The sequence below is a fragment of the Gouania willdenowi genome, chromosome 9 (genome assembly GCF_900634775.1).
Source record: "Gouania willdenowi chromosome 9, fGouWil2.1, whole genome shotgun sequence".
Lineage (NCBI taxonomy): Eukaryota > Metazoa > Chordata > Actinopteri > Blenniiformes > Gobiesocidae > Gouania > Gouania willdenowi.
In genome coordinates this window covers 22142648-22166621 of record NC_041052.1, presented here as the reverse complement: position 1 = coordinate 22166621, position 23974 = coordinate 22142648, and the positions used below count along the sequence as shown (strand labels likewise).

General features: G+C 38.6%; 2 protein-coding genes across 2 annotated transcripts in view; both read left to right on the top strand.

Annotated features, from left to right (window-relative positions):
- The first annotated feature begins 1510 nt into the window (after window positions 1–1510).
- LOC114469175 (glycerol-3-phosphate acyltransferase 4-like) lies at window positions 1511–20884 on the top strand. The gene is made up of 13 exons (XM_028456404.1): window positions 1511–1665; window positions 3667–4281; window positions 9838–9907; window positions 9997–10297; window positions 11898–11972; window positions 12067–12156; window positions 14731–14824; window positions 14925–15040; window positions 15149–15204; window positions 15306–15391; window positions 15546–15674; window positions 17122–17201; window positions 19611–20884. The coding sequence occupies exons 2-13, from the start codon at window positions 4114–4116 to the stop codon at window positions 19717–19719; spliced, it is 1374 nt and encodes a 457-aa protein (XP_028312205.1). The 5' UTR covers window positions 1511–1665; window positions 3667–4113; the 3' UTR covers window positions 19720–20884.
- Window positions 20885–21017: 133 nt separating this feature from the next.
- Window positions 21018–23974, top strand: part of inpp5l (inositol polyphosphate-5-phosphatase L) — a 29486-nt gene continuing 26529 nt past the window's right edge. The window contains exon 1 of the mRNA XM_028456405.1: window positions 21018–23835. The gene's annotated coding sequence lies outside the window, so the exon portion shown is untranslated. The remainder of the gene's footprint in view (window positions 23836–23974) is intronic.

The following is a 23974-nucleotide window of genomic DNA, read 5'->3' as shown; positions in this document are numbered from 1 at the left end:
AGCCAGGAAATATAAATTACTCCTCGTTGTCAGACTTGTCAAAGAAAGTGATTCAACTGAAGCAAACGGAGGTGTGAAATGTTGTCTCATCTCATTTATCTCTCACGTTCTCCAAATAGGATGTAAAGCTAAAGGTCAACTGGGAAATGGAGCTGAAGCTTTATTGCATTGTTGTCATTTTTCTCAATGAAACCAAAGCAAGGAATGTTATCTTATATCTATGATCATCATGTGCAGTGTACCGGTAAGTGTACCAACATCCAGCAAACTTGTCTCGAAACCCATATGTAGCCATTAAAGCATCAGACTGGAGTGACGAGCTAACTTAGAAAGCATGTGGATTTATCATTCTTGGAATGTCCGATCGGATCAAACTTGTTTGGTTGGGCAATACAATACATAATATTTAGACCTACTTTTCAGGGTTTTTGTTTATATATACTGTATAGTTTTCCTTTTTATATTTAAGTAAATGTGTGGCTTCAATCATTTTTTAAGCATTTTAAAGCTGATTTAGGCATCCAGGATTTTGAATAATCAAATGTAGTCATCTTAACCTGACAATGTACAAAACAAGGAAATATCACAGATAATGCTTCCATTCATCTGATTAGTGACGACCATGTTAAGGCAGGAAAATGAGTCAGGTTTAAGTTATACTGACATTGTTTGTACCAAGACACATTTGTATGGTGAAGAAATAATTTAGCTCAAAGTGCTACACGGTAAAAACAAACATGAAAACCAGGATATCAGTCTTATCGCTTTCCCTGCACCTCTTCCTGTTTTTCTCTTATAATGAAAACATGGGATAAATCATGTAGTCTAATTAAGTCACAAAGCAGACTCAAAAATGAAAATATCTCAACAATTCTAGAATATTCTTATTTATAGAAATGACAAACACAATTAACCCATATGTTGTCATAGGTTTTAACAAAATACAAACCTCAGATATAAAAAAGTATCCGAATTGGGATTGGTATTGGTGATATTGAGCCTGCATTTACTTGAGTTTGGATTTATATTAAATCTTAAAGTATCTCCCACCTTCATTGTCAGCAGCTGCTGGTTGGGATTACAGCAGGGTTTTTCAACCGTAGGGTCGGGACCACATGTGGGGTCACCTGGAGTTTAAATGGGGTTGCCTGACATGTCTAATAATAAATACAAAAAATTACTGATTTTGTTTAAATTCTTATTTTTCAAATTGAAACACCACAATCTGTATTAAAATGCAGTAAAAACAAAACATTTGAGCTAGCACAACTTCTCACAAATCCTAACTACTCTGTATATTTTTTTAAAACAATAATACAAACATGATCAAAAACAAATTCTAGGAGAATAAAAATTGTGTTTAGGCTCGCCAGAGAAATTCTTGATATCAAAATGGGGTCACGAATAAAAAAAAAAATGGTTGGGAACCACTGGATTTTTACACTGGTGACCGTGTTGCTGCAGTACCGGTTGTGTCCAGCGGGGGTCGCTGTATCCCTGGGATGCTGTGCTGTGTTTACGGCTCCGCTCGGCCTGGGTCTCGCCTCTCATCAGTCCGTATCTTGGGTCTGTCCGGATGGAGTTTGGCTGCAGTCCTCAGGACAAAGACCAAGTGATGGATAGGTGCTAGCGCTCTGCCCTGGTACCGGACCAGCGTGTCTACCGGTACGTATAACTATCCCTTTGTTGTGAGTTGAACAGTTTAATGAATACAACTTGTTTGTGTGTCTGCTGGTAAAGCACAGTGAGCAGCTAGCGTTAGCTCACAGCCTGAGCCTGGAGAGGAGGGGAGAGCTAGCACCTAGGCTCAAAGCTAACTTCACAGGATTTAAACCCTCCATGTGGTTTCACGGATGTCCGTTTCTCCACCTTCCTTCCGCTCGTGTGTTATTGGTTAAATAATAATTTTAGCTGAATTCTGTGGTGACAAAGTTATTCATGGAGGATGTAGATAACGGGGTTAATCCGCTGATATGGGGATAGAGGTTGTTGTTAGCTGTGCTGCTGTGGGGATGGGGGCCTCTAGCTAAGCGCTGATAACAGCAGCTAATCTATTGGACTGCACTGTGTAACATGGCAGTGGATTTAGAGAAGCCCAGTTCAACACGAGGTCCAGGCTGTTATTGTTGACTAAGTGTCCAACATTCAGTCCGCAGGACCACATTTGGCCGCCGGATCCCTCAAATAGACCCCTACGTAATCATAATGTGTGATATGCGCATGCGCTGAATTGCGATATGCGGCTTCCGGGTATAGCGTTCTGTGACGAAGCATCCTTCCTGTTGACTTTAATGGAGACAGTGGGCTAAGGTAAATAAACTGTAAACTGAAGATTTTACTGCCATTGTAACATATACAATACACAAAAAGAGCAGTTCTAAATTATAAATGATTACTAGTGTGTAGGGCCAGTAGGAAGTATGTATTGCTATAGAAAAGTGAGAGGTTAAGTAGCTTTTTCATGGATGGCCAAATGAGGTTATGTTTGAAGGTTGGACATTTAGATTTGTTGTGAAATGTGTAGAGTGATAACTATTTGTGTTTTCATATATTTTAGGGGAGTTGAACGCCATTCCACTAATGTGAAAGTACCACTACCGTTGCCTTTTGCTTTTTTAGTCATTGGGAAAAAGCAAAAACAGTGATGCAACAGCATGATATTTGAAAGTGTTTTGAAGGCTAAAGCTTGTTAGATTTTTGTTTTAAGGATAATTAATTCATAGCCGTGGCTACGGGTACGTTAAACGTATCCGTAGACTGCCACTCTATGGATACGCAGCGCCCCTCATTGGCCAGTTTAGGTCACGTGATGGGTGCGCCACGTGACTTAAAGTTCCGTAATTTGTATTTTAGCTAAAATTTATTTTTAGCTACCCCGCTAACCCTTTTATTTTCGCCCTAACCCTAACTGTAACCCTATCTCTAACCCTAACTTTATCCCTAACCCTAAAATGTTTATTTTTGTCAGAAATATATTTTTAAAGGTGGAATTTGCCGTGTTAAATATGTTAAAAAAAAAAAAAAAATGTCAAATGTGGGATTCGAACCCCACGTTAGCAAAACCCACGTTATCGGTGAGTGCGGCGCTTGTGTAGAAAAGCTCCAGAAATGTATTTATAGTCCTGGGGGCTATGGCTACTTTTACCGTACCTCCAGACACTTTAATTCATTCACTGCCAGCCATTTTCAAAACAGCTTTCCCCCTCAATTCCAGCCGTTTTTGAGCATTTTGACTTATTTTTTAAACACCCACAGAATATTTTTTACTACGACAATTTGGAATCTGACACCAGATTCTGAAAGATTGAAGTCTCTACTTTCATCAAAAAATATTTTTTTGTTTCTGGTTTTTTTCATTCTGCTGTAATCATAATTGAAGTGTGTGTCTCATGGAGCTTTAAAATCTGAAGTCTCTCACCATTCACCGTTTGGTTTTTAAATATTTGGTGGTGTTCCCTTTGTTTACGTTAAAGTTTTAGTTGTGGCACAAATATAACACTATAGATAAATAATGGGTTTGGCCCATTTCTTTGATGCTGCCATGCTCCTGTTTGACCAGGATGTGCTTCCTGTTGTGCGTTATTAATTTACAGCCCTGTCAGTCAGCCGAATGAAGACAGTAATAGTGACAGCGTTGGTGATGATCATTTGTTTGCTTTTTTCTAGGTCCTTGTGTGACGCAGAGCTTCCTGGATCAGCAGCAGAGAGACAAACCAGCTGCTGTGACTACACTTTAGTACGGTTCTGTCACCTGGTTCTGGTTCTCTCCAAGAACAAAGACATTTACGGCAAGGACAGTGTTTCTCTGCAGCTGTGTGTGACACCAACATTTTTTCATTTAAAATAAAATCAAGTCCATCTTTAGTTATTCATGCTGCGGATAATCCGATTTGTGGATATTGCCCAAGAGGGCAATGTCAAGATGATTTCTGATACGTTTACAGACTCGCTGCCCGGTGAGAAGAGATGCTCCATCCCTTAAGTCATCTTCATGTCTGTCTTTTTGTGACCAACACTAAGGGCAGGAGGTGGACAATTGGACCTACCTCTTATAGCTGCTTAGCCCCGTGAATTAAACCTCATTTTAACTTATCATCTTCTCCTGACCTCATAATGGAGCTCTTCTTCAACCCTTTTGACAACTTGGTGTGTATCCTGCTGGGCATATCCTTCACTGTCTGGTTCACCTCGCTGCTGGTCTTCATTATTGTGCCTGCCATCTTTGGGGTGTCCTTTGGCATCCGTCGTCTCTACATGAAGTCCTTGTTAAAGATCTTTGAGGTAAGAACATGCTAATCGTAGAAACAGCTGGGATAATCCAATCAGGGGAAAGATTTACACAGATACTGTGCTATTTGTATTTTTATTTCTTTTTTTTCTTTTGTCAAAAGTTAAAAAAATCCTAAATTCCATTTGTTGTATGCATAGGGTTGCAGAGGGTTGGAAACTTTCTGGTGATTTAAGTTCAGGAATGTTTCGAATATTCAAAAATATAAAATTTTAATTGGAATTATTTATTGCAATTAACTGGTGGTATTTACTATTAGTAATTCTATCATATCCAAACAGAAACATTAGTGAATAATTAATCTAAAAAACACATTACAATTCAACTAGGGTTGTAAAATTCTGTAAATGTTCAAAGTTGGAAACTTTCCATTGGAACTAATAGGACATTTTCCAAAATTGATGGTTGGCCCTTTAACAGGAATGTTAAATATATTTGTGAAACTATCATCTAAACTATTAGCGAAGGTTATTTAAAAGTTAGTCCCAATTTCTGGTTCATTCCAATAACTAATTCCCATGAGAAATTTATGTTTTTAAATATTCCCAAAGTTCCCGTGGACATTGCCCAGAAATTTTCCACCCCTTTGCAACCCAATTCTTGCATGGTGTATGTTATTGTCCTGCTGTTTAGGGAGTTCTGGCTTTGCTGACCCCCTCCTGACCCTCACAGTTACGGCAGGTTTTACTTCCATCTGTGTCTCAACATTTCTTTGGCAATATTCATATTTTTTAGATTTGGATGGATTTAGAAAATGGCTTCCTCTGACCAGTTTGTACCTTAAAATATGAATGTTTGTAATAATATTAAAAACTGTAATGGAACAGATGAAGATATTTTTTTCTGAAAAAGAGAAAATTACAAACAATAGAAATATTCTGAATCCCTTTAGTTGATGCGGATATATTAAAGCTGATATTTGGAGTTTCTGAGAAATCTATGTTTATGTATGCTTCTTTTGAAATGCAAAAAAAATGCCTAACTAGTCTTTTACTATGGTCTACTGTCGGTGGTCATTCATATACATTAATGTATTTAAGTCCCGCCTTCACCTTAGACCCCTATACAAATGCAATAAAACGCCGACTTCTCCCAGCCAATAGGCTTCGACTTCCTGGAGCAGGCCACTGTCAATGAAATTGAATGCACGTGCACCATCACAACAGCAGACAGTTATCACTGAGCAGCAGAGCGTCATGGAGGAGTGCTCTGAAACTCCAGTTACCCATTCCTCGATTGACGACGTATAAAGCATCTGCTAAAAAAAAGAAAAGAAAAATCTGGGTGAAAAGCTTGTGGATAAACGTCTTTGTGACCGCAACATAATTTATCTCAGAGCTGCTTTTCAAAGGGGGAGGGACTTGCTGCTTTTAAAAGGATTCCCAACGGACCAGGATTTGACGACATTTCTCATGGACATGTAATAAACAGGTTTTAATCAAAAGTTATGGCACTCTTAACAATAAATGTGTAGTTTTTGTATCGTAAAGGCGTAGCTTCTGGTAGATTGGCAGAGGCAGGGGAGGAAGTCGAGCTGTTGAGGGCGGGACATTGAGATGTTCTCTCAGAAACTCCAGATAGCAGCTTTAAAATGTATAGCTGTGGTGCAATCTGGCGAATGAGCATCAGCAAACAGAAGGAAAAATAATTAGAATTATTTAACCAATATATTTGACCAATATCATGTATGTGGATATTTGTTTGCTTTTAAAATCTATTCTATTTTATCTGAGTAAGAAACACTTTTTTGCTTATTTTTACCCTTTTTCTGCAACTCCACCAAGCTTGCCATATTTTAACCTATTTATCTGGCCATATTTTTGCTTTTTTAAATGCATTTTTGCTACAATACTCCCATTTCTGCCACTTCATTATATTTCAATGCCTTTTCTGCACATTTTTTTTCCTCTTTCAAGACAGTTTTGACACTTTGTAGTGAGCTTTTAAATTACTTCCCTTTGTCTTAACGAACTATCTTTTTATGTTTTGGACCCAATGCTTTATTTGATTTGATTTTTTTACATCTTTGTAGCTCAAGACTCTCACACAGTTTTGACCCTGAAACACAGTTTAAGAAACCATCTTGAAGAATGCAACTTGTTGCTGATATGTTAGTGCTTTATAGCATTGCAGCTGTAGACGCTTTGTTGACCTGCTCGTATGGCTCAACAACACACCCACTAGGCATCTTCCTCTTGTTATGTAACAGAAGAAAACACGAGTGCAGACATGTCTGTTAATCGTTGTCTGTTACACACGTCCCCATGTTATGAACCGATTTGCAGATTTCACTCAGAGCGATGAGTTTATTCCCAGACATTAAGGCAGCTGTTCCGTTCTGGCATGTCGTCTCTTGTAAAGCCGTTCCCATCGAGTACCTCTGAGAGAAGATCCTGTGCCAGAAATAAATGAAGCAGCAATCAATACCAGAGATGTTCTCAAGTCATAATTTATATCGCTGTCGTTGTGTTTCAAGGAAAGGTCAAAGGACAGATGTGGAACAGTGTGTACAGTGCGCAGAGGAAAGTGCAGCACGCGTATTTGCTACATTACTCCCATTTCTGCAAATTCTCTATCAACTTTCAATGCCTTTTCTTCACATTTTTGCCACTTTCAAGACATTTTTAGCATAAACTCTTTCCGCTACTTTTTCTACCAAATGTTGCATATGTTGACCCATTATTGTTACTTTTAACCTCTTTTCACCATATTTCATGATTATTATTTTTGCCAATTTAACCACATTCATGATTTGTCATGCCCAGTTTAAACTACCAGTAATTGTTCTTACTTTTTTCCACTTTTAAGCCAATATTGACACTTTGAACCATTTTACCACTTTTTCTGTCTGTCTTGTCTGTTTTTGGCCACGCTAATTTGCAACTTTTAAATAATTTCTTTAGTTTTTAAAATCCCATTTCACCACCTTTTTTGTCACTTTTAACCCATTTTATTTCTGATTCAAACAAGAATTTACATCTTTAAGATGACTATATACTATGGAGCAAATAATAATAAACTTTCTGCATATTATTAAGATAAATAAATAAATGTGGTTATCACATTTTCATAGAACAATGGTTTATCATTTTGCTGACTAGCCCAAAAAGGTCAACCCTTTATTCCCCCTTATCAGAAACAGAATCAGAAGTACTTTATTTATCCAAAGGGGGAAATTACTTGCGTTACAACCGCTCAAGAAATATAAATAAAAAGAATAAACACTAAACAAAGAAAGAATGTACACAATTAAGTAACAGACTATTAATTAAATAAGGATTAAACACACATTAAAGTACTAAAAAACAAAATAAGATTAAATAATACAGATATATACAATGATCAAAGCTGTCAGGTTACAGAGATTCATTGTAAAGTTTGGTGGCTACAGACAGGAATGATTTCCTGTGGCGTTCAGTGGATCACCGTGGTGGGGTCAGCCTGTGGCTGAAGGTGCTTCTGTTGCTAACCAGCACGTCATGGAGTAGGTTGGACGCATTGACCAAGATGGCCTTGTCTCCACATGACTGTTCTTCAGTGTTCATGTCTGTGTTCATTGTTCAACCGCCTTCAGCAACAGTGGCAGTGGGGGTCCACAGTTTCTGGCACCTCTGTTTTGGGGGGGTGGGCTGAAAAGGTTGAGAATCACTGCTTTAAGTGCCAGTGTTGTATTTTATTAGATAATTATCGAGCTGCATGTTTTTCCCCCTCACTATTTGTTTAAAAAGCCACCACAACCTGACTTGGAGGTATTTGAAAAATTCTCATTGTTTATTGTCTTCCTGGGGTCCCTAATTATAAGCAACAACATATTTACAATAAATGTACAATTGCAAAAACAGAATAAAATACAATTACAAATACAATCATAAAAATGGTAATAGAACAATACATGTCTCGATCTCACATGTACAACAGGGTTTTTAGTGTTTTTTTTTTTTTTTATATATATACATGCAAATTTGTTGATTTCCTCAGTTTTATAGGCAGTTTATTCCATAGTTGAGATGATCTAATGTGCACTTCATTTGTCCAAGCAGTGTAACCTCTGTTATGGGGTGAGTTGTGCAATCTTTACTGTTAAATAAGAGTGCATGCATGTTTTACATTGCTCAGTGTGAATAAAAGAAAGATGTCCTTAAGTCTTTCAAAGGTTGAAGTTTATGATCAGATTGAATGTTTTTTTTTTTAAAGCTGCAGTTGTGAAACTGTGCTTTCACTTAACATTCTTGGAAGATTTTTTCCAGTCCTTCCCTCTGTCTGCAGACATTCAGTCCCAGCATTGCTGCATCTGTATGCACTCCCAAACTGGTTTCTTTCTGTCTTTCTTTTTTTAATTCTTATTATTTTATTGTTTGCTCAAATTAGTGACTTATTTTGTTCTTGGACTGGTGAGGATGAACTCTGGGTTTGTGTATCCAGAGTTGGCTAGTGAAGTGAAACTCATCCCAGTTAAACATTCCCTGAATTTTCCCGGCAGCTCAAAGAACATTGTGTCCCTTCTTCGCTCCCCGTCCTTTTGTTTTTGTTTCAGCAAGAGTGCAAACCAAGGAGGAGACTTTTACAAGTTACATCATCATGCTATTAGCTCAGAAAAGTCATCAAAAACAAACTACGACCTTAACTTTAATCCAAAGTTGTTGTTGTGGGGCTTTGATTACACACCAGATTGCTGAGTAAACCAATTGAATATCTTAATCAAATGTAGGGGTGGTGCAACGCACACACAGGCGTTGCCCAACAACATGCTTGTTAGATTTGTTTTGAGTTGGGACAAATTAAAAACAGTTTGGGTTTTGTAAATCAACCAGTTAACTTCAATCGTCGTTCAATTCACAATTTTGCTGATCACATTTAAGCTTCACAGCTGAGTAATCCATGTTTTTATTTACAGTGCTGCATTTATTGGATGGAATTCCTTTAAAAATTCCTGTACACTGATTAAGAGTTAATTTTCTCTGCTTTTATGATGGTCCACAGCCTCTCACAAGATGATTCCAGGATGCTTTTAGGCAAAAGGCTGCCATTTAAAATGTTTTTCCCTACAAACTAAGACCACAGACCCTTTCTATGGATTTTTGCTGCTTTGAATTTCAGAAACATGTCCCCCCCCATGTAGTGGCAGCAGGAGGGGGGAAGGATGCGGCTGTATGCGCACCCCCCAGCGGCTGGCTGCAATCCTTTTCTTCACCCACTCCCCCGCCCAAATGTGCTATGTCCTCGACTTTTGTTGTGATTGTGTTTTTTTTGGTGCCTCTATGTGCTGAGGATAATCCCACACTGTGCCCTCTCTAAAGGAGCATAGTTTTGTACCTGCCTTTTCCCCCTCTCTTTACCTTCTGTTTTCCACTTTTCATGTAAGCATGATGGCGCCACAGATGGCTGCCTTGGTGTGTTGGTGTGCATGTTCTTCGCATCAACTGCCAAGTTAAATTCCTTGTGCTGTTATAAACTGTATTTGTGAATAAAAACTTTTCTGATTCTGATACTTTTTGTTCAGTTCATGGATTACTCTCTATCCTTAATGCAGCTTTTCTTCTTCTCTGTAGTGGGCTACACTCAGGATAGAGAGGGGGGCGAAAGAAAAGAACCACCCTCTCTACAAACCCTACTCAAATGGTGAGATGTTCCCCCAAAGTATTATAGTGCTTGTAAGTCCTGTAGTTCTGTTTAAACTAAATAAAATGTAATTCCTTTGACCGCCATAGCCATCATTGCAAAAGAGCCAATGTCTTTGGAGGAGGAGATCAAGGAGATCCGACGGAGCGGCAGCAACAAAGATTTGGATGCAGCTCCTGAGTTCGAGATGTCGGACATTTTTTACTTTGCCCGGCGAGGAGTGGAGAGCATCATGGACGACGAGGTGACGAAGCGCTTCTCAGCTGAAGAGTTGGAGTCCTGGAATCTGCTGACGCGCAGCAATCACAACTTCCATTACATCAGCCTGAGGTTGACGGTGCTGTGGGGGCTGGGCCTGCTGATCCGCTACGGTATCCTGCTGCCTCTCAGGTACTACGTGGAACCATGGATCATGAGGGAGCTGTTACATTGAAAGTAAAATAAGACGAGAACATGCACGTTATTTCATCGTTTAGTCAAAGTAAGAATGTAGTCATTTGGAAGCCCAATTTCAAACTATTATTTATTATTTATACCAGTGTTTCTCAAATTGAGGTACGTGTACCTGTCGGGGTATGCGATGGCACTACAGTGGGTACTTGAGAGAGAGAGAGTGTGGAAAATTTAGAAAACATTAAAAAATATGGTATTTTACAATATTTATTTTTAGTTAAAAATGATAATCATGATGATAGAAATAATCTTGATTACATGAAGTGAAAATGCAAGGGTCAGTCTTGGTCTCACAATGGGTGGGAGATGACCAGAAATGATAAACTATTCAGGAGGCACAAAATACTGTTTCATTCCACTTGTTTGCAATGGGATTCTTTAAAATGTGTTATCGCTCATTCATTCCTTTATTAGGCTTTATAGTTGTTTTTTCAAAAACAATTTTGAGCAAAATGTAGTCAGACAAAGGGGCCAAAAAAGTTTGAGAACCACTGATTTATACCATTGTTGGTAACTTTTTCTTGCTTTTGGACAGATGTATGTCTAATGGCTTGTATCTATAAATATAAAACATAAAACTTTTTAAACTAAAGCTGATTCAGCACATGTGGGATTTAGAAACTATGAAAACCCTTTAAAACAAACCAGGTACACATAGGGCTAAATGTAACTAAAACTGTTACATTTACAGGCAACAATTCCTGCAAACAACTGCTACCAAGTTTGATTTTCTATGACATATTATTCACTAAGGTGCAGTTACCACTGGCACATACGTTTACTTAGTTTCTCACACCAAATCTGGGCTCAAAGTGGAAAGAGCTCATTTAAACGAAAATATCTATAACAACATCATCAGCTCAAGTCCATTCAGTTGTCATGGCAGTATTAACTTGTCAACATTAGGGTTGGAGCTTTGGTCAGTGATCTCGATGTGCAATCCAGTGAATGGCGTTTTGCACAGTGCTTACATTTTGAACTTTAAAGTGACTTTAAATTTAAACCAGAAGTTTTCCCCAGTGAGGGTATTCCTAATGATGTGTGGGTTTGGTGACTTCACTGGTCACTGTCTGACTGGTCCAGTTCCAGTTGGCAGACCAATCAGACACGTGTCATTCAGGCCTGATGTCAAGCTTATCCACTTCTTCTTTCAGTACTTGTTTGCTTTGTTACTGTTAGCTAGCCTCTTCATTTGACTGAGTCTATTGTTTTTCTAATCCCAACACAATATAATCATCGCCAACTGGTTCATTCGGATTAAGTAGACTTTATGGTTTGTTTAGCTGTTGTGTAATGTACCATCCCATCCTGCTGAACTAGAAACAATGAGTCGAGGAGTGTCTTGTTTTTAATAGAGAAGAGGACACAATCTAATTGGTCTTTTCTCGGAAACTACGATTGCAATGTTTTCTTTCAAATTATATAAATATCCAAATACCCGTTTGAATACAAGATCGCTTCATATAAATGAAAGAATAAGCTAGAATTCTATGGTGGATAATCTTTCTAATTTATTGCTCCGTTTTCCCTCTCTTAGAGTCACGCTTGCCTTCACTGGTGTAGGTCTCCTCGTGTTCCTCACTTCTATTGTTGGGTTGTTTCCAAATGGAAGGTAAAAGTGAACGCACGATTGATCAATCAAAAAATGATCCGCTCTCATGTGTTTGATGTTAATGCAGTTTTGTTGACTGTTTGTCTTTTTGCAGGATGAAGAATTTCATGAGCGAAAAAGTCCACCTGATGTGTTACAGAATATGTGTCCGAGCTCTCACTGCCATCATAACATACCATGACAGGTAGGGCTCAAGGCTTGATTTTGGTTTTGTTTGAATCCAAAGACAAATTTAAAACTTAAAAAATGTGCATTGTCACGACAATGCAAGTGGGAATGCGAAGAATAATTGCCAACTCCTATCTGTAGGCAGTCCTCACAGAGAATGAACAGCATTACATTTGCTCATTGAGAGGTCACTGTAAGTATAATTTTAGCAAAGAGGAAGGTTGTAGTAACATTTTAAGTGACAAATTGTGGCTTTAGCTGCAGCTTTAACAGCGGTTTTACTTCAAAGTTCATAAGCAGCAGCTTTCTCACTCTAGCAGAACTAATCAAGAGCTCTAATGCTTGCTAAAGTTGCCAAATTTGCATAAAACCTTAAATGACATAAGTAAGAGTTGACATTTTATAAATTAGATATCACTGTCACTAAGCAGCAGAACATTTTGACCTTTCAATGGTGTAAATCGGGTGCAACCTCCACAAAGTAAATAGATTTTACATCAGAAAATGGACATTGAGTCTGAGTTTAAAATTGAATAGTATAGTAGTTTACAGTAAAAGCATTTTGCAAATTAGATACCAGCATTCCTACTAAGCACTGGAACATTTTGACATTTGAATGGTGTAGATTGGTGTGTGAAAAGTACCACAAAGAGGAAAGGTTTTAACAGCACCATAACACCTACAATAAACAGCACTAACCATAACACACACACACAATGTTTCCTCTAAAAGTATGAGCCACACAGGATTTATAGATTAAGTTATTCTCAGTCTTCTTGCTAAGTTACACCTGTTTGTATATTCATTACTAACCTTGGATGATAAGCACCCCTGCACTAACAAATGTTAAATGCTAAATAAATAGTTTTATTTTTGCAAATTAATGTGTCTTTTATCAGATTCTACCTAAACCGCCTCATTGGTGCAAACTTTATTAATTAATTTATCATGCGCATGGCCCATAGAATTAAACCAGGGAAATCGCACACACTATTTTACTTTGCACCTGCACATATACCCCTTTATAACACTACAGAGTATATACCCCTCTTTGTACATCCAACCTTCAAACACATACTCATTTGGCCATATTTAACAACTCTACTTAAGCTCCCACATGAATACATACTTCCGACGGGCACTGTACTAATATAGATAAAAAATAAATATTGTTCCTTTTTGTGTGGGTAAATGCTTGTGAGCCACTTCTGTTCAAATTGAGAACCTCTGGTCTGAAGTGATAAGGAGGACCTCATGTCATTTGCCTTTGCTACAGTGATCTCACGTGGTACAAAGTGTACTGATTCCAGCTGTTAGGCAGAAGCTGTTTAACTGCTGACGTTTTCCATGCGTGTTCGTCCTAGTTAGAGTTGTTGGGTTCTCGCCTCAACTCGTGGTTTAGTGCTGCAGTCGACTCTTAGTGTATTCTCTGCGTTTCACTTTGCATTACAGCATCAGCCCGACACTGATGGCAATGATTAGTGGGATGGTGGTTGTTTACAGGGTTTCAGTTTTAACACATTTCACACAGGTTTTACAGTGGTTTTCTACTTTGTCTTTTTGTGCTGCTTTCTCACTTTTAAGGGATATTAACACAAGAGTGCACACTCTTAAAGCTATCTTTGGTTTTCAGTTTGAAACAGAACTGTTAAAAGCCTCCAAATGACTGCTTCCTTTTTCATTGAGTAAGCTTCATTGCAGGCCTCCTACAGGTTGAGGGGTTGGATGTCAAATTACATAACAGCTTCGATTTTCTATGCAGGAGCAGACAGCTGTGTGTGTGTACGCGTGTGTGTGTGGAGGCCTGAGGCTCGAGCCATGCTCTGCAAAAGTTTAATGAGATGCGGTGGTTGTAGCCAGACTTAAGTGAAGATTAATCTTTACATATTTTTCCTTAAAGCAAAGGGTTAGAGCCCTACTGAATGATAATAGTGTACTTAATTTCCCTTCATGAATATTGTTGCATTATAACCTACATTGCACGCACACGCAATACAAGTTGAACTAATTCAATGAGTTTGGCAGAGGAAACGGGAAGTGTTGAAATAAGCTGCTGATGTGTCTTCTAGATAAAGTTAACCGAATATATTTAATGTCATATTTTGCAATTTTCTTTCAACTTTCTCTGGAAAATACAAATTGACAATTTTCGCTTGAAAGCTCCTGATCATGCCAGGTCAATTAATTGTACATAGATTTATTTTTTCCCCAAAAAAAGGGAAATGTTTTAACGTCCAGCTACTGGAACGTGTTTTCTTCTCTGAACTAAAAATACCCAACCGTCGAAGGAAGTGTTGCACGCTCTCCTTTTAGGATTGTAACTCTATCTTTGGCCTGTGGGCAGTACATTCAGGTCCTACATGCTCAGGCGGTCAGACCTTTGAAACATCTGACGCCATGCTTTGTTGGCTGTCCCACTCCTTTTTACAGATGGACAAACTTCTGTAGAGAAAAGTTAGGCGCAGCTTTCCTTGTATTGTCTCGCTGTCGACAACGACTATAAATTCCCACTGGCTAGCACATATTTAAATGAAAATTCTACTGGAAATGGTTTTTTAATTAATGGCTTTATTTTTCCTTTTCTCTTTAGTGAGAATAAACCAAAGAATGGAGGCATCTGTGTTGCCAACCACACCTCACCCATTGATGTTATCATCCTGGCCAGTGACGGCTGCTACGCCATGGTAAACACATGGCTCTCTGAATCTACAGATGCTTGTTGTTACTGAGATCACAGCTGTGTGTGAAGTTAGTGATCACATGATTATGTTTGCGATGTGCCAGGTGGGACAGATTCACGGTGGATTGATGGGGGTCATCCAGAGATCCATGGTCAAGGCTTGTCCTCACATTTGGTTTGAGCGCTCAGAAGTAAAAGACCGACACCTGGTGGCCAAAAGGTAGCATTGCAGTTTGGTCTTTGTTTTTCTGGTGTATTTGATTTTGAAATTTGAATCTCTTTCAATGGAAGTCTTTTTAAGCCACTCTCATACTGCTTTTTATTACAGATTGAGTGACCATGTTGAGGATAAATCCAAACTGCCCATCCTTATTTTTCCAGAAGGTGAGCTAGTTTGACCTGCTCGTACTGAAAAAAACAACTTTGTCATCTTTGTTACGATTTTTGTTTTGCATTAGAAGCTTGATTTGTTGTGTTTAATATAGGCACCTGCATTAACAACACATCAGTGATGATGTTTAAGAAGGGCAGCTTTGAGATCAGAGCCACTGTTTACCCTGTGGCAATTAAGGTAAGAGTGATGGTTTCTGTATTTTTTCTGACATTTATTGCTTTAATCCAGATGTCCCTAATCCCCCAGTTTGAGAAAGACGGCATTTTTCTTTCTTATAACATTATACACACGTGTTTAATGCTGTTTTTATTGGTTTATGTGATGCTCGTAGTACGATCCTCGGTTTGGAGACGCCTTCTGGAACAGCAGTAAGTTTGGGATGGTAAACTACCTCCTCCGTATGATGAGCAGCTGGGCCATCGTCTGCAGTGTGTGGTACCTTCCTCCCATGTCCAGAGAGGTAAGATGTTATGTACATACTGTTTCTGGGACACTTGTTTCCCTCCTAATTTGGCTGTAGCATTAAGCATGAGTCTTTTTTGACATGTCCTTGTCTGTTTTTTCATGTGTTTTTGTATCTGTATGCAATGTGCCTCATTCCAATGAGAATATCAGCTGTTGATTCTTTGTATGATCATTCTTACGTAAAATAAAATTATTTTTAATGCTATATTTACTGGTTTTAACCTCTTCAGCCCCAACAGACCCACCAGCGGGGGCAGCTCCAGCTTTCATGACTCTCACGGGTCTAAATGTTGCAAAGAATGCATGAAATCACACGTTCTATACCTCTCCGTAATCCTAAGACACTCGGCTAAAAATGTAGCCAACACAAAGTCTGAACAAAAGACAACAGCGCAAACAACAGGCCATTATGTTCAAAGAGGGAAAAGTTGACAACTCTGCAAACTCTGCCTTTTTCAGTCCACTGCTTCACGTAGGCTCTATGACAAGAGCCTACGTGAAACTTCAGGCCGAGGTGAATCCAGGTCGGGTATGTTACGTACCAAAACAACGCCACAAAATCAGAAAATGCATAGCGGAAAGAATCAGCAATGATAACAAATGGTGTCTTTCTTTTGTTGTTTTTGACCAAAAGTTGCTCCAATGTGCATAAAAGTCCATATTTTGATAAATCCAAATCGTGTCGTCAGATACTGCTATTACACATATGCATTAATTTCTCCTTTCTTTATCCAGCTCTGATTGGCCAGGGCTAAAGCCTGCTCCCGTAGTGTTTGAAATCACCAGTTTCTACAGGCTCTCAGCTTTACAACATTCTGAACAAACATTCTGATTTGTCAAAGCCTTGCTGAATAACACCCACGCGTAACGGCATCAAAGAGTGGAATGACAAATAGCATTAGCATTGGCACAGCAGAAACCTGAATAAAAATAGATGTGTTCATTTTAAGCCAAATTGCAACATCTAGTGGTCAAAAATAAGACTAATTACGATTGGAATCAGTTTGACTGACATATTGCAGTTACATACTTGTTCCCAAGCTTGTATAAAACAAGCTTTATTGTACAACAACATGTGTATCTTTGTCTTAATGTATATTATTATCACCAAACTTACTGCAGTTAATGTCTATACATTAGTTAAAAAATGTTTCCCTAGTGAAAATTGGCTTTATATTTAATATAAATCTCAAGGTTTTTTTGGGGGGGACTACAGATTTCTGTATTTAAATCATGCAACATATATTTCCAAAATTTCACATAATCTGTAACCACCAGGGGTCCTACTTCAATCTGAACAAAAAATTGCCATGTAGGTGAAGTAGAAACTGAGAAAAATGTTATTTGTTATGGGTATGTAATTTTTGGAGAAAAGTAGCTGGGGCTTAAGAGGTTAAGAGAAGTTTAACAAAAAATGTTTCATGTCTGTCGTGTCCCAACAGGAAGGTGAGGACGCTGTACAGTTTGCCAATCGTGTCAAAGCGGCCATAGCCAGGCAGGGAGGACTGGTCGACCTCCTGTGGTAAGATGTAGAAACACCTGAAATCCACACATGGCATCTATTCATACCAGACTGTAATAAACACCCTTTACTGAACAGGTACATAACCTAGTGTAGTCTCACATACTGACCACAACCATGAAGCTTTCATAGTTTCTGTGTTGATCTGAACCAACATGACTAATCACTTCTGAGGCTTTGGTATATAGCAGGATGAAATCCCAGAAAGGATTCTGGGTATTCATTAGAGCAGTGTTTCTCAAATGGGAGTCTGTGTACACAATGGTACTAAAGGGGGAGAGAATTAACAAATGAAAGCAATACAAATATTGGGTTTCATGTTGTTCATTTTTAGTTTAAAATGATAATCATAATAATGATGATGGAAATAATCTTGATTAGAACACGAACTGAAAATACAAGCGTCAGTCTTGGTCCCACACTATGCGGGAGTGACCGGAAATAACATGAAACTATATATAGTAAATACATCTATTCAGGAGGCACTAAATCAGATTATTTTATCCTTGGGGTTATGACCCCATGTGTGGTAGCTTGGAATGTTAAATGGGGTCACCTGAAATTTTTATCAAAATGGGGTCACAATCTAAAAAAGGTTGGGAACCACTGCACTAAATACTTTCTTTCCAATTATCTACAAAATGAGTATTCTAAGCAAAATGTTGTAGTCAGACCAAGGGAGTTTTTTGGACTCAGAAATAGGAAAGAGAGGTACTTGAGCCAAAAAAGTTTGAGAACCGCTGCATTAGAGCATCATATGTACACACACACTAATCCTGGATACACTACTAGATCAAGTGTACATTCACATAGTTAAAGTGTGTTGAAACGATTGGATTAGACTGCAAGTTATTGTGATTGGCTCACGTTTTCCAGCATGAATGATTTCTAATGTTGTTTTTACGACTTCCTACAGCTGGGCTACATGTTGATAGTTGGGCCTGACAATAAAATAAACCTTGAAATACTGACAGTGATGTGACAATTAAATAGGGGTGGGCAATATGGGGGGGAAAAAAATCATATCACAATTTTTTCTTTGTAAAATCAAGATCAGGATTTTATCACAATTTTTTTCCATCCACATCATTTAGACTATTTTTAAGTTATTTACCAATAAAAATGGACAAAAGATTTAAGTAGGGGTAATTTTTTAAAATACATTTTTGTAAGAAAATTATCAAACTGGTTCCAAGTACAATTAACATCAAACAAAAAGGCTGACATGTTCTTTTAGTCACAGTCTTTTTACTTTGTTTAACTAAAGTGGGGTAACAACACTTGCTACATAACAAGGCAGCATATCAGTCTAGTAGTCTTGAGGCAATGCACTCATGTTAATAAAATCGTACTTTAAGCAGCGTTATGAAACCCTCATTTCCCACAGTTTGGACAATCAAATCCTTTACAAGATAAAACTGCTGAGTGATATGGACCAATATTCATATCTGTGTTTTTCCTCAAAATGGCGATAGGCGGTTTAAACTTATATTATTTTTATTTTTTTCAATAAAGTTTTACAAGAAAAACAATAATGGGTCAAAGTCAGTGGAGAAAAATGCCACAAAGACCCTTTTATTATTTACCAGCAGCTCAATATGAACATTTTGGGGCACTTTTGTGTTTTTCATCCATTAAGGCTAAAATGTGTGATGGAATTCCGACGTGTTGCTTCTTTCGGGGCAGCTCTGAGTTGCTGAAAGTAGTTTTTAATGTAAACCACATTCAAGACATTGTCCCTTTAAGAAGTGTGTAAACAGCCCCGTGAGCTGCTGCTGTGGAACAACAGAGAGTTAGTTACAGAAGAGAAATATATGCAGTTTCTCAGTGCTTCCAACACTCAGAACTGATGGAGTTTTACAGAGGACAGACGAACATCTGCACTGAACAGGGAGCCACTAGCACAGAGAAAGTAGCACCGCTGTGTGTCCGTGCACTGGGGGGGCTGATTTGCAAATGGTGTGATTTAGCAGAAAAAAAAACAAAACTATTGAATGTGCTGTGTATGGGCCACAGACACATGACATACACGGCAACACGAAGGATAAAATGTGCACTACAGATGGTTCTACTTTTGCAACACATTTTGTGAGACGTCTGTAGCAAAACTGATTTGTGCTCGTAGAAATGCCCCCCTCCCCTCCACTATACAGATTGTAGATTTGTGGTTGTTAACGATCATTTGCGCAAGGAATTAAAAAAACATGTTGAATTACAAGTTTGCAGCTGTAATTTCATGTGTAAATATCAGTCTATACATTTTTTCCCCTCATTTGTGACATTAAATTTATCTCACATCACAATTTACAACCTCACATCACAATCTACAAGCTCTCTAACATATCTACCTTCATAATCGCACACCCTTACAATTAAAGCTGATATAATTGTGTTTTCATTGTCCTGCAGGGATGGAGGACTGAAACGCGGAAAAGTGAAAGACACTTTTAAAGAGGAGCAGCAGAAGCTGTACAGCAAAATGCTGGTCGGCACCCAAGAGGACCGCAGCCGCTCCTGAAGGACTTAAATGAAAGCGGACCGTCTCTGAGATCCAGCCAGGCACCGCTGACTGAATCAGCTGTCACTAATGGCCCCGGCATTGTCAGAACAGCAGGACTGTAAAACTTTCTCTCTGATGTCAACAGCTCTCTGTTTGGCTTCCTTGGTCACTGCCTCAGGCCCAACATGTGCCGCCTGCTTTGCTCTGTGGGGTCACACACAGTCTGCTGACAGCCACGTGTTTGTGTTGGAATAGATCGACTAAAGCTGTGCTTGCTTTAGGAATAATGGTTCACATGGAAAGTCTTCCTCAGTGGCATTTTTCAGTATGTATTCATATTACAATACGTCATTTTGTTTAATAATTGGAGCTTTAATTTGAATGTTTTTACTATCATATTTGTATAACGGGGTTTCAGCTCCAAACCTAATCATGCCTGGGATGGAGGAAGGACTTCCTGTAGAGAAACACTAGTTTGTCTTAAACTAAAACCTGAGTGAGTTTTGGAATTTGAATAACTGGTTTGTACCCACCATTAAGGGCACTCTGCCACATTTTGATACATTTCAAATGTTTTTATGGAATTTTTCCCAAAAGAAAAACTTTATTTAAAGTTTTGTGTTTTACATTAAGACTTTTGTGTTGAGACGAGTGTGGGAGTAGTAAACAGCCTCCTGATGTGGTCCATTTATTTCTGTTCAATCTTTACCACTGAATGTGTTCAGCCTCACATTATGAAGTGGAAATCATTTTACTCAAATGTAGGTTTTTTTTGTGTGTTCCAGCTTCAGTTGTGGTATAAAAGAGAACTGAAGTAAAGGGAGATATTACTGTGCAATGATTAGGGACATCTTTTTTGTATTAACCCTTTAAGGAACATCTCTCACACTTCTGCTGGCAGGGAGCTGGTGTATATTCATAATAACACTCCTAGGCATTGGCTTCCTGCTGTTGTAGTGACCATCCTGCCTCAGTTGTTAAAGTTAACTTTTATATTACAATCCAACCCACTCTTCCATTAATGAGCAGCATTCTCCCACACGGTAGAGGTTTTGAGGACAGTGTGAAACTAGTTTAGACTCAAAGGAAACATTTAATAGCCCCAATGAGGGTTTTATCTCACTCGTCATACGGCTGTTGTGTCATAACGGCTCATTCGAATAAATGTCTGAGAATGAATCCATTTTGGGAGTGTGCTTTATCTCTGATTTTTTTATTTATTTTTAGCAGAATTGGAAGAAACTGATGAAATGTGAGGGGCATGAATTTTAGTTAAGGCCGGAATAGAGCGAGATGCTTGTGGGTATTCTTTTCTTTACCTTCAATGTAGCAAAATTGCATTAAAAGGAGCAAAAATATGGCAAGAAAAAGTGATGAATTGTTTAAAATATGGCAAATTTGGTGTAATTGCAGAAATAGGGTAAAAAAAAAAAGCAAAAATGGGCTCACATTATATCTGGTGACCCCAAATGGAGTCCTGACCCCAAGGTTGAGAACCCGTGGTCTACAGAGAAGCCCAACATGTATTTACAACAAGCAGAAGAACTATTTTGAGAGCATGAACAGAATGAGAACAAATATCACAAATTACAAGAACAAAAAACAGTAGAGATCAATCATTATGAAATAATTGTACTGCATAGTGCAAAGTCACAAAATATCAACCCTTTTTTTAAGTTGGAACACCCGGGTAACCCGAACCCTTACCCTACACCCTAACGGAAGGACGTGAAGTGAGAAGAGACAGAGATAGATTGATGCACAGAAAGAAAGGACGTGAAGACAGAATTAGAATGAAGTGTCTTGTCCAATCTAAACTGAAACTAAAGCTGAGCACTTATTCTAATGTCGATGTTTACGCTTTCGTTTGCGATTTACTTCCTTGGGTTCTACCTGGACTTTATTCTCCTTCTGTTCTGAGGAGAGATTGTCCAGCTGCTTCTTATCCTCTTTGACAGAGGACGTATCATCCTGCTCCTCCATCTCCATCAGTTCTACAAACTTCATGGCAGATTTTTTTAAGAGTGTATATCGTAGTGCTTTACTCTGTTTGAGACCATCAAAGAGTCCTTGGTCCTGGGCCATACTATGACCCAGTTCTTTGGCCAGTCCTTGGTCCTGGTCCATACTATGACCCAGTTTTTTGGACAGTCCTTGTTCCTGATCTGTACTGTGACCCAGATCCTTGGCCAGTCCTTGTTCTAGGGCCATACTAGGTCCATACAATGACGCAGGTCCTTGGACAGTCCCTGGTCCTTGTCCGTGCTCTGACCCAGTTCTTTGTCCCGTTCCATTCAGAGACATGGTAATGGAAGTCTGGGTTTACTGTGCAGAACTGTCCATTTGGTGTGGGTTGGTAGTGGTAGACCATACCAGTATTGGGGTCTGGGTAAATTGGGTCAATTGGCTGACCATAGTGGACCCGACCGTTATTTGGGTCTCAGTATGCTAGTATTAATCGCTGAGGGAGCTGGGAGTAATGTGCTTTGGTCACACATGTTTTCCAGATATTTAAGTTCCATGTTTTTTGGGAAGGACAGACTGTTTGTACTTATAGAACTCCAGTTGTGAAGACAACTTCTTGTGAAGAAGTTGGGTAAAATATCTTTTTTCTATAAAGTTTTTTGTAAACAAATAGTGCTGCCTTATCTCAAACCCAGGCATGTCCTGCATGTAGTTTACGTACTTCTAGCTCCTTTCACACAGCCCTCTTCTTTGACTCCCTGTCTCCTAACCGGTGATGGGTGTTTCAGCCTTCTTTTGCATCCCTGTTTGCAATTCTTTCAAATGGGTCTGTTGACGTTGGGAAATAAAAGCCCAGTGCATGGAGGAGGAGTAAGAGGAAGCAGGAACAGAAGCTAAAAAAGAGCTATTGTGTAAGCGATGCCATGGCTGAACAGCTCATTCACAGCACTATGGAGAGCTGGAGTCTGCCCCCAGCTATCTGCTTTATCCTGGGCCTGGGCCCACTCTGCTGCATGGCACCCATCCACATGTTACAAGCACATGTTTTACAGCCACTGCTTCCTCTGGCTGGGTCAGATATAATGTTATAGATACTCTATAAGAGGAAGCTGATGAAACAGGTGAGTTATCTTAAACTTTAGCAGTTAAACTTACTTTCTATTCAACTCTGTCAAAGACAATGTAACAGACATTTTTAACTACTGTAAGTGCTGGTCAATTTTCAAATATGCCTCCACTTAGTCATTGACAGGCTGTTCTTTCTATCTTGCATATACCTTCATCATGTCACCACGATTATAAAAACTTTTGTCATTTGGCAGAACTTGAGTATAACAGAACAAAAACAACTCATAGCCAAAATAAAAATAGTACCCAAGGCCACAAACCAAATAAGGACCATGTGTCTCTCTTGCAAGGTTTTTCTCCATCTTCTTCCCAGATATTTCAATTGAACAGCTCAGAGGACACATGACATTTTAATGTGGTTTATTCATAAGCAAAGTTTAGTAGATTAAGCCCATGTGCAGGTGGTTGGAAGAAGAAACCAACATCTGTATATCTCTTTGTTTCTGCGTCTGTCTTCAAAGGTAACAGTTATCTTAATGGCAGGAACCTGATACTACCTAGCCATACATGTATATCACAGGGCAGTCTAGCCCTCCTCAGCTCCGTCAGTGACCTTGAGGTCATATGCACAATGTATGAGTGTTCAAACCAAAGCAGCAGAATACCAGGGCCTATCAGATAGAAGCATTGAAAAATATAGAAATAATCTTTCGCTCTTTTTCGACTGTACCAAGCTTTAAAACCAAAATGCTTCCCTGTCACCCACAAGTAAAAAATATGTGTGACAAAGTGGATGAGAGGATTCACCACATTGTCACTTAATATTGTCATATTTTATTTTGCATATTTATTAATTTAGCTATAACTCACTTTTGCTTTTATAATATTGCAAACACTTAACTATCCCGGGTTTGTATGTCAGCATTAAGTTATACATTCATTTACATTCAAGCATAGTAATTTAAAGCAACACACAGTTTATGACAACATCTGTATTTAGTCTTTGTTTATTAACTATCCTTTCAATGTTTCTACATGTGCAGGACCATCATTTCCTGTCTTGTCAGAGTTGGTGATGTCACCAGTCAGATACCAACTGAGGTGGTTTTTCTTCTTTGATATTTTCTTTTGTAACTAACTTGTAAGGATTGTTTCGCGAATAGATTGATATCGTTTGGTTATTTAGGTCATTCAGTTGTGTAAATGAGTTAATGTTAATTTCATGTTTCACTCTTTAATG

Excerpts from the sequence above, each read along its gene's own strand:
- LOC114469175 (XM_028456404.1), top strand. The coding sequence starts at position 4,114 with ATGGAGCTCTTCTTCAACCCTTTTGACAACTTGGTGTGTATCCTGCTG. Across the intron at positions 15,675-17,121 it reads TTCCTCCCATGTCCAGAGAG|GAAGGTGAGGACGCTGTACA; the intron begins GTAAGATGTTAT and ends GTGTCCCAACAG. Across the intron at positions 17,202-19,610 it reads GGACTGGTCGACCTCCTGTG|GGATGGAGGACTGAAACGCG; the intron begins GTAAGATGTAGA and ends ATTGTCCTGCAG.